General features: G+C 42.6%; 1 protein-coding gene and 1 non-coding gene across 3 annotated transcripts in view; both read right to left on the bottom strand.

Annotated features, from left to right (window-relative positions):
- svep1 (sushi, von Willebrand factor type A, EGF and pentraxin domain containing 1) overlaps positions 1 to 14,484 on the bottom strand; it is a 136,879-nt gene that overhangs the window by 40,114 nt on the left and 82,281 nt on the right. For both annotated transcript variants that reach the window (XM_078395097.1, XM_078395092.1), the window contains 7 exons: positions 13,591 to 13,704; positions 11,306 to 11,507; positions 9,495 to 9,652; positions 7,459 to 7,660; positions 4,832 to 5,010; positions 895 to 1,019; positions 366 to 489 (listed from right to left, as the gene is read on the bottom strand). In XM_078395097.1, the coding sequence (XP_078251223.1) occupies positions 366 to 489; positions 895 to 1,019; positions 4,832 to 5,010; positions 7,459 to 7,660; positions 9,495 to 9,652; positions 11,306 to 11,507; positions 13,591 to 13,704 (1,104 nt within the window). The remainder of the gene's footprint in view (positions 1 to 365; positions 490 to 894; positions 1,020 to 4,831; positions 5,011 to 7,458; positions 7,661 to 9,494; positions 9,653 to 11,305; positions 11,508 to 13,590; positions 13,705 to 14,484) is intronic.
- Positions 10,390 to 10,548, bottom strand: LOC144592510 (U1 spliceosomal RNA). The gene has a single exon (XR_013547137.1). It is a non-coding gene; the product is annotated as a U1 spliceosomal RNA (small nuclear RNA).

Genomic DNA, 14,484 nt, shown 5'->3' with positions numbered 1-14,484 from the left:
GCTGATTAGTTAGGAATTAATTTAACATTGCAAAAATTGGAGCTGGTGGGAGTGGGCAAAAATAGGGGAGGGGTTTTAACGTAGAAGCAAGGGCTTGCAGATGCTGGTTAATGCACACAGGACACAAATTGCCGCCGTAACTAAGCGGGTCAGGCAGCATTCTCTGGAGAACGTGGCTAGGTGGTGTTTCGGGTCGGGACCCATCTTCAGACTGATTGTAGGGAGGTGGGGGGGATGAAGGGAGAAGAAAACTGGAAGAGAAGAGAAGCGGGACGAGAGTGCTGCAGGTAATATGTGAATGGAGGGTTTTAACCCTTTGTGTGAAACAGGAATTAAGGTGTTACATGAGTAATGAGAGTAATTACCAGCACAGAAAACACTTGTGGAATCCTTCTTCACTCTTCCGACAATTCCTGCCACAAAATCAGGCCAAGCTAATACGTTGCCCTTTGTAAGGTCTTCAGGGCAGGCAGTGGCCATCGACTTTATCTGAGGACAGGGGAAGCAAAAGCAATTGTTCCCTTCACTCAGTCGTTCATTATACCCAGTAAACTGCACCTGATTAAACTGCCTGCTCATTATTCACAAAATGCTGGAGTAACTCAGCAGATCAGGCAGCATCTCAGGAGAGAAGGAATGGGCGACGTTTCGGGCCTCCTCCTACCCCTGTCGTTTCATCCATATCAGCATATTCCGTCTATTTCCTGCACCTTTTATGTGTTTCTCCCTTGTTTATCACTCAAAAGGACATCTACAAAATCGAACAGAACATCTTGCTATTCAGCCACGGGTCAGATGTACTTTGTTGGCTGCAGCAAACACTGGGGCACCTAAAGTTGATAAACGCTATAATAATGTGAGAATTTTCAAATACGTCAGCAGAGCATACCTTACCTGTTCTGGAGTCAGAACATAATCCCAAATATTTAACTGGCTCAATGAGCCCACAAAAGACTCTGCAGGGTTGAAGCCTTCTCCTTTTAGATCCTGCTCCTGTCCGAGTACCAGCGCTCCACCACCTTGTGGGAGGGAAAGGGAAAGGGAAAGGTTACATCAAGGATAATCCAACGTATAAAGGGATATGGAAAGACCAAGATGTCAATTCTGATCAGGTCATGGATCACCAACAGCAATACAGACCAGAGGAGCTAACCCCCCTCTGTCAGTGTTTGCCTGCCTGCTCTGTTTCTGGAGGTATCATCGCACAGCCCTCTCAGCAGCCTGCCAAACAACCCAAGCCCATCTCTCTGATAAGTTAATTACACACAAAAGTATTATTCCCCAACCATGACTTTGTTTAAATCAGGGCTCTGGAAGTTAATCTGAGGTTCCTGGAAAACATAGGACTCTCCTCAGAGAAATGGCAATTCTACATGTGTTAGTTGATCAGTGGGGGGGAGGAATGGGGACAAGGCAGTGAGAGTTGAGAACCAATGTGTTAAAATCTCCAGGATAAAACAACTCAAGAGTCGGTAATGAAAAACATTGAACGTAGCCTGAGGGAAGAAGGATTGCTCGAAGAACCACCTTGAGATAATAACAACTTATGACAATAGTCAGTCAAGCTATTAAAGTACTCAATCATATATTACTTATCCTTTCATGATCTCACACCTCTCTTTAGCTGTAACTTCTTCCGGCCCACCTAGGTCCCATTCTGACTACCCTGTCCAAGCCCTAAGCTCTCGAGTTCCACTCCCTTCTCCTCCTCCTTTCCAAACGCTCCAGGCCATGCAGCTTCTCAATTCTTCACTTTCTTTACGGTGCTCCTTAAAACCTACCTTCTGTGGCTCCTACCAACATTTATTTGATAATGTCCCCTAAAAGGAATATTTACTGTATCAAACACGACATGAAAGTACATTGTTGTTGTAAAATCTGCACAACCATGCTTTGAACTCCCCTGGTGGTCACACAACTCATTGAGCACGAATTATTTGTTAGTCTTCAGAAGTTGTCAATTCAATTTCATGAAAAAGGTTTTTAGCTAATCCAATATAATCCACTCTAAATCCTTTTGCACACTTGCCACCAAAACTTTCACATGTTCTTTTTGTTTCCTTGTTGTACAAATTCAGCATTCAAAATACATGGAAAACAAATAAACCTTCAGGTGTAGGAATCTGGAACATAAACAAATGCTGAAAGAATTCAACTGGAGCTAGATTTTAGGTTCTAAGGAAGGGTCAGTGACCCTAAATGGTAATTGGTTACTCTTTCCACAGATGCTGCTTGACTGGCTGAGTTCTTCCAACATTTCTGGGAGAAAGTTTCATAGAGTTATAGAGCTCAAAACACAAGCACTTTGGCCCAACCAGTCCATGCTGATCAAGTTGCCTAATGGAGCTAGCCTCATTTGCCTGCACCTGGTCCATATCTCTCCAAATCTTTCCCATCCATGTACCTGCCCAAGTGCCTTTTAAATGTCATAATTGTACCTGCTTTTGCCACTTTCCCTGGCAGCATGTTCCATATACAAACTATTCGCTATGTGAAAACATTACTCCTCGGGTCCCTTTTGACCTTTTCCCCTTTCATCTTAAACCTGTGCATTGTTTTAGATTTCCTTACCTGAGGGAAAAACTATTCATCTTATCTATGTTCCATATAATTTTATATACTGTACCTCCATAATGTCACCTCTCAGCTTCCTACACACCAAGGAAAAAGAAAACAGCCGATCTAGTCTCTCCCTATAACTCAAACCCTCCAAACTCACTAACATTTGTATAAAAAATGTTTTCACCCTTTCAATTTGATGACATTCTTCCTGCAATAGGGTGACTGTACGCTAAATGTGGCATCTCAAATCATCTTATAATTCATGTAGGGACTAGGCAATAGCTGGGAATAAATTATTTAAAGTTTTCACTTTATTTGGAGTCCTTGAAGAAGCTACCTTGGGGAAATCACACCTGTTGTGTGGGCTGGTACAGTTTCACTTGAAACTCACCCCTTTCAAGCTCCTTCCAACCACCTCTCCCTTTGTTTCAATGCATTTCATTGTTGTTGCTTCACCAAGTGGCTGGAAACCACCGCATTCACAATCTGTTGTATCGCACTGTATATGTTTTACTTTGCCAATGAAATGCTGTCAGCTGTGGCTCAATATGTTGTTCTCTTATCCCCAACAGAATGTTGTGGGTTCAAATCCCACTCTGGAGAGCTGAGCACAAAACCAAGGCTTTCGCTTCAGCTGAGTTGCAAGAAAATGCTGTGGTGCCTTTCACATGAATGTTAAACCAAGATCTGCCTCCTGTCTCAGGTGATCACAAAATATCCCATGGGTCTATTTTGAAGACACCCAGAGTTATTCCCCAGTATCCTTTCTGATAGTCATTTTTTGGTAGTAAGTTAAAAATCATTAGAAAATTAAAAAGCTGTAGCTTTCTCATCAAAATTGTCCAAACCCGCAAATATCCCTCAAGATGGTGACCCATTGCGAAGAGTTCAGTAAGATGTTACAAACCTCCAGCCTCAGTTTCATGGCTGGGACGGCAATTACAAATCTGTGTTATGGGATTCTGCAAAAAATCTAAATCAAAATTGAGATTTGCCTGGTTTGGACACAACTTCGATCAAGCTGGCAGAATGGCAATGGTTGTAATTTTTACTTATCAATTTATCATCATTTTGTAGGGTTACAATAGGCACGGTGGCGCAGCGGTAGAGTTGCTGCCTTACAGCGAATGCAGCGCCGGAGACTCAGGTTCGATCCTGATTACGGGCGCCGTCTGTATGGAGTTTGTACGTTCTCCACGTGACCTGCGTGGGTTTTCTCCGAGATCTTCGGTTTCCTCCCACACTCCAAAGACGTACAGGTATGTAGGTTAATTGACTGGGTAAATGTAAAAATTGTCCCTAGGGTGTGTAGGATAGTGTTAATGTGCGGGGATCGCTGGGCGGCGCAGACTCGGTGGGCCGAAGGGCCTGTTTCCGCGCTGTATCTCTAAATCTAAATCTAAAAAATAAACCAGATGGAACTTACATCAAAAACAAGGGCAGCACATTGGCGCAAATGGTAGAGCTGCTGCCTCATAGCATTCGAGACTTGGCCTTGATCCTGACTTTGGGTGCTGTCAATGTGGAGTTTGCAAATTATCCTTGTAACCATGTGGAATTTGTCTGGGTGCTCAGTGTTTCCTCCCACATCCCAAGGATGTGCAAGTTTGTTGGTTAATTGGCCTATGTAAATTGTCCCTGGTGTGTAGGGAGTTGATGCGAAAGTGAGATAACATAGAGCTAGTGTGAATAGGTGTTTGATGGTCAACATGGACTTTGTGGGACGATTACATGTTTCCATGTAATTTTTCCACTGAAAAAAGATTGGCAATGAACATGAATTAATGCAATTTTAATATTTCAACATTTAGATTTCTAATGGGCACTATTGCTTGTCACTATCAAGCTTGTACCATCTATATACTAAAACTCTCGTTTGTTATCTTGTTTGTGAGTGAACTTCAGCCAAAATGGTACACAATAGCGCGACAATTTTAGGCCCATCTTACTCACCATTGTCACTTTAGTGATAATGCAAGTAGTTTTATTGAAATCGGTGTTATATTTTTTAAGTTATTCACATTTTAAAGTTTAAAAGGAGGGGAGGGGGAGGGGAGGGGGGAGTGGGGGAGAAGGGAGAGGGGAGGGGGGGTTGAGGAGAGAGGGGAGGGGGGAGGAGAGGGTGCTGCACCAATGCAGGAGAGGTTTGGGCCGACCGGGTCCACTTGGTCTAGTATACAAATAAAGATGGGCATTTTCTTTATTAAACCTCTTAAAGGCAACCAGCTATTAATGAAACATTTGCGCAGGAACTCTGTTAATATATTACCTGGAATGCTTTGTCCAGTGGAAAGGTCCTTGCCTCCGTCAGAGACTTTCCCATCAATGTAAACCTTCCATGCTCCTCCATCTGTGCTATTCCACGTGACTGAAATGTGGTGCCAATTGCCATCATTGACTGATGGGCAATCAGTTACTTTTTCCTTACCGTTGACGTAAAACACCCAACTGGTTGGGAGAAAGGGAAAGAATTATTAGCTCAGCTCTTAGGCAGTGCCAATCTGCCTCCACCATATCATCGGCATGGTAGATTTGAGACGAATGCTGTGAAGAAATTATTTTGTAAATCAATTGTTAATTCCATCCATTTAATATTGCAGGTGTTTAGCACAACCATCATTAGCTGCTTCATCAATAACTTTCTCTTCATCACAACATCAGAAGTGGAGTAGTGGAGTAGTGGAGAACTACTTATAATTGCACAATTTTAAGTTCTATTCACAACTCCTCAGATATGGAAGCTGCCCATTTCTGCACAAAGAAAGACCTGGACAATGTTTCAACCAGGGCTGGTAACATGGAAAGTTACACTCACAGTATTTCCAACAAGATAGAATCTAACATCCTATCGTTTATGTTCAATTCATATCAAATTCAGCACAAACAGCAGAAGCAGGTCAGAGGATGGGTATCCTGTGCCTAGTGACTGATTTACTAACTTTCCAAAATCTATCCACCATCTATAAGACATATCAGGAGTGTGATAGAATGCTCCCCATTTGTCGGGCTGACAAGCAGATTGACAAAGCAATCCACTCTATTGATACTCCATTAATTATTGTTTCATGGTTGCTGGGCATATGCAGGGTTGTCTGCAGCACTGGGGTTCCGCAGGGAACAGAGCTAGCTCCATTCTTGTTCACCCTTTACACTGCGGACTTCAGGCACAGCTCTGCAGACCCCTATCTACAGAAGTTCTCTGACGATTCTGCCATCGTCGGCCTCATCACGGGCGACGAGGACAGGGCGTACAGAGAACTGATCAAGGAGTTTGTGGACTGGTGCCAGCGGAACTGCCTCCGGATCAACGCGGGGAAAACCAGGGAGATGGTGGTAGATTTCCGCAGGCGCGGCCAGGTCCCCCCGACACCGATGAACATCCAGGGAATGGACATCGAGAGGGTGGATTCTTATTACTTATTACCTGGGTGTCTTCCTCAACAATAAACTGGACTGGACTGAAAATACTGATGCGCTATACAGAAAGGGCCAGAGCAGACTTTATCTGCTAAGGAGACTCAGGTCCTTTGGAGTTAGGGGGCACTCCTAAGGACCTTCTACAACACGGTGGTTGCATCGGCCATTTTCTATGGAGTGGTCTGCTGGAGCAGCAGCATCTCAGCGGCAGAAGAGAAGAGACTAGACAAGCTGGTCAGGAAGGCCAGCTCTGTTCTGGGTTGCCCCCTCGACTCAGTGCAGGTGGTGGGAGAGAGGGGGATGATGGCAAAGCTAACATCGCTGCTGGACAACGACTCCCACCCCATGCAGGACATTGTCACTGCACTGAGTAGCTCCTTCAGTGACAGACTCCAAGTGCGTGAAGGAGTGATATAGGAGGTCCTTCCTTCCCGCTGCTGTGAGACTGCACAACCAGCACTGCTCCCAGCAGACGAGTCAACAGTAACAACTAAGAACACACTGACTGAAAATAAACTGATGATAATTTATGTATCTTTTATTTATCCACTTTGCTGCTGTAACACTGTAAATTTCCCCGGTGTGGGACGAATAAAGGAATATATTATTATTCCCAAGCCACACCGCTGTCCCTCAGATTCATCATCAACATTCCTCAATAATATCACCAACTTTTAGCTTTCTTTAGCTACTTAAATTGCCACTAGAGTGTAGGATGCTCAAGTGACCTAACATAGAACAAGTCTATGGATGATCGCTGGTCGGCGTGGACTTGGTGGGCTGAAAGGCCTATTTCCATGCTGTATCTCTAAATTCTAAACTTTATTCAGTAGCATTAATATCAGACAATAGTCATTCAACTTTATATTTAAATAATTAAATATGGGTATTACAATGTTAAAACATATTATCAGCATAGAAAAAATAAGATTTCAATGAAAATAGATGGGAGTTCTAGGAACACAGTAGCCACTGTTATATGATGCTTTTTAGCCAGAACAGACAGGCTATTGGATATTTTAAAGGCTGGGGATTGGAAATATTTTATTTATCAAGTCCTTAAGGATCATATTATAAAATTCTTAGGATGTTTTCAATATTTTATGGTGTGGCATTTGGTTTCTGCCATTGTACTTCCAGTAATTCATATTTCTGTGCATTCCGCTTCCATTGAAGAAATACAGCTAATCGTTTCAACCTCTACATGGTACTTTACACATTTTGAAAGGAGTAAAGCATCGACATTCCATGTGATCAATATCATACATCAAGAGTAACTTTTTATTCATGGCTCGGTCTCAGATTCAATTTGTATAAGGGTTGCATTTGGAATAAAACGTTTGCGTCTAGGAACAGATTTATTGCAAACAGCGCACATCTTTGAGGATAAAAAGATTTATCACAGGCCCTTGATCCTTCTCTAGCAGGTGGAAAACAATGAGAATAGCAATTATTTGTTATTAATGTAGAAGAATTTACCCATTGTAATCCGTTAGCAAGAATGCATTGTCACAGCCATTATCCAAGGCATAAGAAATCGGAGTCCCATAGTTTGTGGTGTCAGAAGATTTCATCCAGAAAGCACAGGTCAGTGCACTGAGTGTTGGCAAGACATTATCCAATAGAACATAGCCATAGATCCCCGAAACATCAAAATCCAGGTTAAAGTTGGAGGACAACTCTACAGAAAGATGAGAGAATTATCTGATGACATGCAATGAGAAAGCAAAGGTGATTTGGCTATTGTTTCAATGTAGAACTACATAGAAATATAGAAACAAAGGAAAATTGGTGCAGGAGTAGGCCATTCGGCCTTTCGAGCCAGCATTGCCATTGAATATGATCATGGCTGATCATTTAAAATCAGTACCCCGTTCCTGCTTTTTCCCCATATCTCTTGATTCCTTCAGCCCTAAGAGCTAAATCTAACTCTCTCTTGAAAACATCCAGTGAATTAGCCTCCACTGCCTTCTGTGGCAGAGAATTCCACAGATTCGCAACTCTCTGGATGAAAACATTTTTCCTAATTTCAGTCCTAAATGGCCTACCCCTTATTGTTAAACTGTGACCCCTGGTTCTGGACTCCCCCAACACCGGGAACATTTTTCCTGCATCTAGCCTGCCCAATCCTTTAAGAATTTTATATGTTTCTATAAGATCCGCTCTTATCCTTCTAAATTCCAGTGAATACAAGCCCAGTCGACCCATTCTTTCATCAAATGTCAGTCCCGCCATCCTGGGAATTAACTTGGTGAATCTACACTGCACTCAATAGCAATAATGTCCTTACTCAAACTAGGAGACCAAAATTGCACACAATATCAGGTGCGGGCTCACCAGGGTCCTGCACAGCTGCAGAAGGCCTAAACTCAAATCCTCTCGCAATGAAGGGCAACATGCCATTAGCTTTCTTCACTGCCTACTGTACCTGCATGCTTACTTTCAGTGACTGATGTACAAGCACACCCAGGTCTCGTTGCACCTCCCCTTTTCCTAATCTGACACCATTCAGATAATAATCTGCTTTTCTGCTCTTGCCACCAAAGTGGATAACCTTACATTATCCACATTACATTGCATCTGCCATGCATCTCCCCACTCACCCAACCTATCCAAGTCACCCTGCAGCCTCACAGCATCCTCCCCGCAGCTCACACTACCACCAAGCTTTGTGTCATCCACAAAGTTGAAGATGTTACATTTAATTCCCTAGTCTAAATCGTTAATATATATTGTAAATAACTGGGGTCCCAGCAGCGAGCCTTGCGGCACCCAACTAGTCAGATCAACTCAATTAAATTAAAACAGAAATAAAATTGAGAAACTCCAATTTGGGACTGTTGGATGTCAATTACACACATTTGTTCTTTGCATCGTTCAGAACTAGAACAATTTCTGATGGAATACTTTTCCTCATCACCTCTGGCGTGGAATACGAGACCAAATAAGTTTATGTTATGACCCTATACAACACCAGTCAGGGAAGACCAGTAATTAGGTATAGATTTATGTAACTGGTAAAAGGACGAAGATAGAAGACGGATCACCACTTGGAAGAGCTGTGAAGACACAAACCTTCGTCATATTTAAAAAGTTCGAGCATTACATGTGCCATGATTGACAAGGGTATGGAACAAAGGTTGCAAAATGGGATGAGGCTGCATTGCGCTTTCTCAGTGAGTAGAAACAATGGGCAGAACGGCCTCATTCCACGTCATAACTCTCCGCAATCCCGTTCTTTATTTTGAAAGTTACATTGAGAGGGCAATGAATTGTGAGGCATGAAATAATAGAAGACGGATGAGGAGGCAGCTTTGGATGGACAGTCAACTCAACATTGTGCCCTCTACTCTTGTGATCCAGAGTCAACACCATCTCTCCAGTCCCCAATGCACTCCTCCACCCCCCCCCCCCCCCCCTCCCCACCTCTGAGGCTTTTGTACCATAGCAACCGTTCAGTTTTGGTCAGATATCGTAATGCACTATGAATAAAATTGAGCTGCCCAAGAGATTACCCATTTCGCATCGGGTCCCACTGTAGCCGGGTGGACACTTGCAGATGAATGAGTCCAGTGTGTCGGTGCACACTCCCTGGTTCAAGCATGGATTGGACTCGCATTCATTCACGTCGGTTTCACAGACCACACCACTGTAGCCTGCAGGACACTGACATCTAAATAAAGAAATCAATAATTAAAAGCTCTCAGAAGCTTTTTTTCCCGAATATTTATGAATGGAAACAAAGATATCCGTGAGATGGATTCAACATCAGCACAGCTAAAGCCACATTTATCCCAATGATAGTCATGCATTTTCCATTTGCTCTGCTTGTTACTTTGTCTTTCAACCTTCCCTTTCTCCTAATGCCGTATCTTATTTGTGACTGAGAAAGAAGAACAGGAAATAGTGAGTTTATGAGCTACTCCAGTTCCATTGGTGCAACAGCAAGGGTGGTGGAAATAGCCGTGGTCTGCAGTAGCTACTTACTGCATGTGCAGCAGAGAGGCTGTGAAGATGACAAGGAGAAAATCTGGAAATACCCAACCACAAGGTCTTCGATTATTTTTGTTAATTTAAATTTTCAGCTGTAGCTCAATATACAACTTGAGTACTGCTTGAGTACTGCTGTATCACTGTTTAAGACCACAGGAAGCACTACAGCAATGTTTATCACATTTTGTTTTTAACAGGGAGCGACAGGAGTGAATATTTGGCAAGGTGATCAAAACGTCTTTAGAGTGTGGGAGGAAACCGAAGATCTCAGAGAAAGCCCACGTGGTCACGGGGAGAACGTACGGACTCCGAACAGACAGCACCCATAGTCAGGATCGAACTGCACTGCACTCTCTGGCACTGCAAGCGCTGTAAGACAGCAACTCCACCGCTGCGCCACTGTGCCGCCGTGCCGCCCCAGAGCGCGAACGTAGTCCCTCGCTACCACTAATTTTGCAGTCGAGTATCAGCATTTGGAGATATCACAGGCGTCAGTGCACCCGCAGTTCAATGGGATAGCCTCGTCCTGGGAGAACCGCCTTTCGGATCATGGTCTCTCCCATGTCAGGTAAGTAAAATGCTTTGATAATATTTCACCTCCCAGCCATCTCAATCCAAAATGGTTGACCCATTCTCCTGATCTATACTCCTCCAGCTTCGTGCTCATCAGATAAAGAAAAACCTTCATCATCCAGCCTATTTAACCGCTCAGAATCCTTTACATCACCTATATATCGGCGAGATGAAGCGCAGGCTCGGCGATCGTTTCGCTGAACGCCTCCGCTTGGTCCGCCTAAACCTACCTAATCTCCCGGTTGCTAAACACTTTAACTCACCCTCCCATTCCCACACTGACCTTTCCGTCCTGGGCCTCCTCCATTGTCAGAGTGAGGCCCAGCGCAAATTGGAGGAACAGCACCTCGTATTTCGCTTGGGCAGCTTACACCCTAGTGGTATGAACATTGACCTCGAACTTCAAGTAACCCTTGCTTTCCCTCTCTCTCCATCCCTCCCCCTTCCCAGTTCTCTGACCAGGCTTACTGCCTCTGACTACATTTTATCTCTGTTTGCTTTGTTGTTACCTTCTCCCAGCTAACAATGATCTATTCTACATTTTCCTTGATCTCCATTCCCTTTTCCTGTTTTCACACCTTCACACTTCCTTATCTATGTATCTCCCTCTTCCCTGACATCAGTCTGAAGAAGGGTCTCGACCCGAAACGTCACGCATTCCTTCTCTCCAGAGATGCTGCCTGTCCCGCTGAGTTACTCCAGCTTTTTGTGTCTATCTTCAGAATCCTTTACAGCTCACATGCGAGGCAATTATCCTCACCTGAAGTTATTGATACCATCAATGCATGACCCTCCATTCAGACAAGGCAGGCTGGCGCAGTCATTGATGTTAACCTCACATGTGTCACCCCGAAAACCAGGCCGGCATGCACACTGAAATCCACCAATCACATTGTGGCATGTGCCATTGTTGAGGCATGGTGTCGCCAGGCATTCATTGATATCCAGTTCACAGTGGGCTCCTGGGAAGAATAGGGAAGAATTAAACAACCACATTTAGAAGACTGAGGGGGGATCTTATAGAAACATATAAAATTCTTAAGGGGTTGGAGAGGCTAGATGCGGGAAGATTGTTCCCGATGTTGGGGAAGTCCAGAACTAGGGGTCACAGCTTAAGGATAAGGGGGAAGTCTTTTAGGACCGAGATGAGAAAACATTTCTTCACACAGAGAGTGGTGAGTCTGTGGAATTCTCTGCCACAGAAGGTAGTTGAGGCCAGTTCATTGGCTATATTTAAGAGGGAGTTAGATGTGGCCCTTGTGGCTAAAGGGATCAGGGGGTACGGAGAGAAGGCAGGTACAGGTTACTGAGCTGGATGATCAGCCATGATCATATTGAATGGCGGTGCAGGCTCGAAGGGCCGAATGGCCTACTCCTGCACCTATTTTCTATGTCTCTATGTTTCTATGTAATGAATGCGATTTATGAAATTAAAAGTAGAACATTAAATCGCTCCTAATGGAGCCTAGAAATCATCCCTACTTTCTGAATTTATTTATCTTTCTAATTATAGGTTGCATTTTGGGGGGCTGCACTGTCATCTATAATTCAGAAACTGGTGGGTTAAAATTCCCCCCTGGGACCAGACCACAAAGATCTCAGTTGTTTAAGGGAGTGTTCCATTGATAAGGATGCCATTTTTTCTGAAACACTAAACATATATATTAACATGTGTAGGAAGGAACTGCAGAAGCTGGCTTAAACAAAAAATAGGCACAAAATGCTGGAGTCACTCAACGGGACAGGCAGCATCTCTGGAGAGAAGGAATGGGTGACGTTTCATCATAATATTAGCATATTAGCTCAGTTGGCTAAACAAGCCCCTTTTTATTTATTCTATTACATGGTGTGGAGAATACTGATCATTTCTACTTACCATTGGGTAGGAAGTGGGCTCTGAAAGGTTAAGAGTCAACTGGTTCAGTCACACTGGACCAGGCTGAGTGAGGTTGGCAGGTTTCCATCTCAAAAGGACTGAGGAAACCATTTGAGTTTTTAATCAAATTTCAATTATTCTAGTTCTATGGACATAGTATATTTTACTTTCAGGTATTTTACTGATCAAACTGGAATGGCTGTGATGAAGTAAAAATATATTGTTACTTAATTAAAATGAGCACAGGAATTATATAACCACAGAGAAGGTAACATGTCAGCAGTTCTTCCGTATTCATGCCAGCCTGATACGTACAAGTTGTCCAGTCAGAAAGTTATCTAAGATTGAAGCATTGCAGACATAAACAAGATTTACAGGGATGAAACCAGATTTGCAAAGCCATGGAATTGACCAGGTTAGGCTTCTTACCCTGGAAAGAAGCCAAGGGTTTTTGTTGGATAACATGAAGAAGACATTTCAAACTAAAATTAAACTAGGAATTGTAAACACAAGGTAATCACCAATGAATTCAATAGAAAAATAAACATTGCTCATGGAATGGGGAGAATGTGGAAATCATTCCCACATGGAGTGGCTGGGGTGAATAACAGATGCATTTAAGGAACAACTGAATAAATATATCAAGGAGAAAAGAATAGAAGTGTACACTGGGTGGAAGAAAAGTTAATGTGGAGCCTGGAAACAAGCAGGGCCAACTTGGATTGGGCAGCACAATGATGCAGCCATAGAGCTGCTTTCTTACTGTGTGACAGACCCGGGTTCGATCGTAACTGTCTGTATGAAGTGTGTATGTGCTCTGGGTTCCTCCCACACTCCAAAGATGTACAGGTTTGTAGGTTAATTGACTTCTGTAAGTTATCCCTCGTGAGTAGGATAGTGCTAATGTATGGGGTGATCACAGGCTCAGTGGGCCGAAGGGCTGCACTTCTCACACTAAAATCTAAAAACTTAATCGGGTGTGTCATCTATATATTCTATCTAATCATTTCAATAACGTACCATAATTGGTGCTTCTGCAATTCTCTGCACACTATTGATCTTAGAATACTACCAAACAGATCAATCATTGAATAAACCATAGACTGTTACTTACTTCTCCACAGAAGAATTATTTTCCAAAAGGTGCAGTGAACTGAATTAAATTTTACCTTTGAACTCATGAGTGCATTTGCAATAATAAGCATTAATCCCATCAATGCATTTTCCTTCGTTAAGGCATGGTTGGGAGATGCATTCATTCAGCTCTTCTTCACAGAATTGACCTGGAAAACACAATCACAAGCTTTTGGCATGTACATTTTGGCTTGCCAATCATCTCAAAGAAAGCTGCTCACAAAGATTTAGTGGAATGCCCACGTCCAATTTCCTCTATTCCAACATTGCTGTTTAATAATAAATTAGCCAGGAACAATTAATTAGTAGATGGAGCAACCCATCAGACTGAAGAATCTTCAGAAGGAAATAAAAATTAAAGATTGTAATTAATATTTTACAGTGAAATACTGTATAGCTTGGGACATACTTTTGAAATAAGAGCAGAAGATGAAATATCAAAATAGCTTTCAATTATATTGAAATATTTTAAAATAATAGAGTATTTGTATCATGGAATGGAGGGGATAATGCTCGACTTAAATATAAACTATTACTTGCAAAGAGTTTGCTTGATAATATAGTGTAATAAAATTTTAAAGATTCAGTTATCCCGCGTTCAATGTCTTCACATTTTCAAAGGATTTTGCAGGGAGTAGTTCATATAATGCTAAATGTAACAATGAAGCCATCAGAAGAAGAAAAGGAGAAAGCCCTGTTTCTTTCTTGTTGGAGGGTTATGATTTATGTTGTGGAACATGACGGGAATTTTCTTCTGAGATGATTTCCTGGACCATTGGATTCTTTGCCAAAGACAATTACTAAGAAAATATGACATGTTTTAAATAAAATGTAGTAAATGAATTGAGCAAATGTAGAATGCAAGATTATAAAAAGATTATGCCAAGAAGTGACTGGTTGGTGTCATGCATGCTGAACAGGCTTCATCA

Source organism: Rhinoraja longicauda, chromosome 3, assembly GCF_053455715.1.
Source record: "Rhinoraja longicauda isolate Sanriku21f chromosome 3, sRhiLon1.1, whole genome shotgun sequence".
Taxonomy (NCBI): Eukaryota; Metazoa; Chordata; class Chondrichthyes; order Rajiformes; family Arhynchobatidae; genus Rhinoraja; species Rhinoraja longicauda.
Note: the sequence above shows the minus strand (reverse complement) of the source record. Positions and strands in the feature narration are given on the sequence as shown.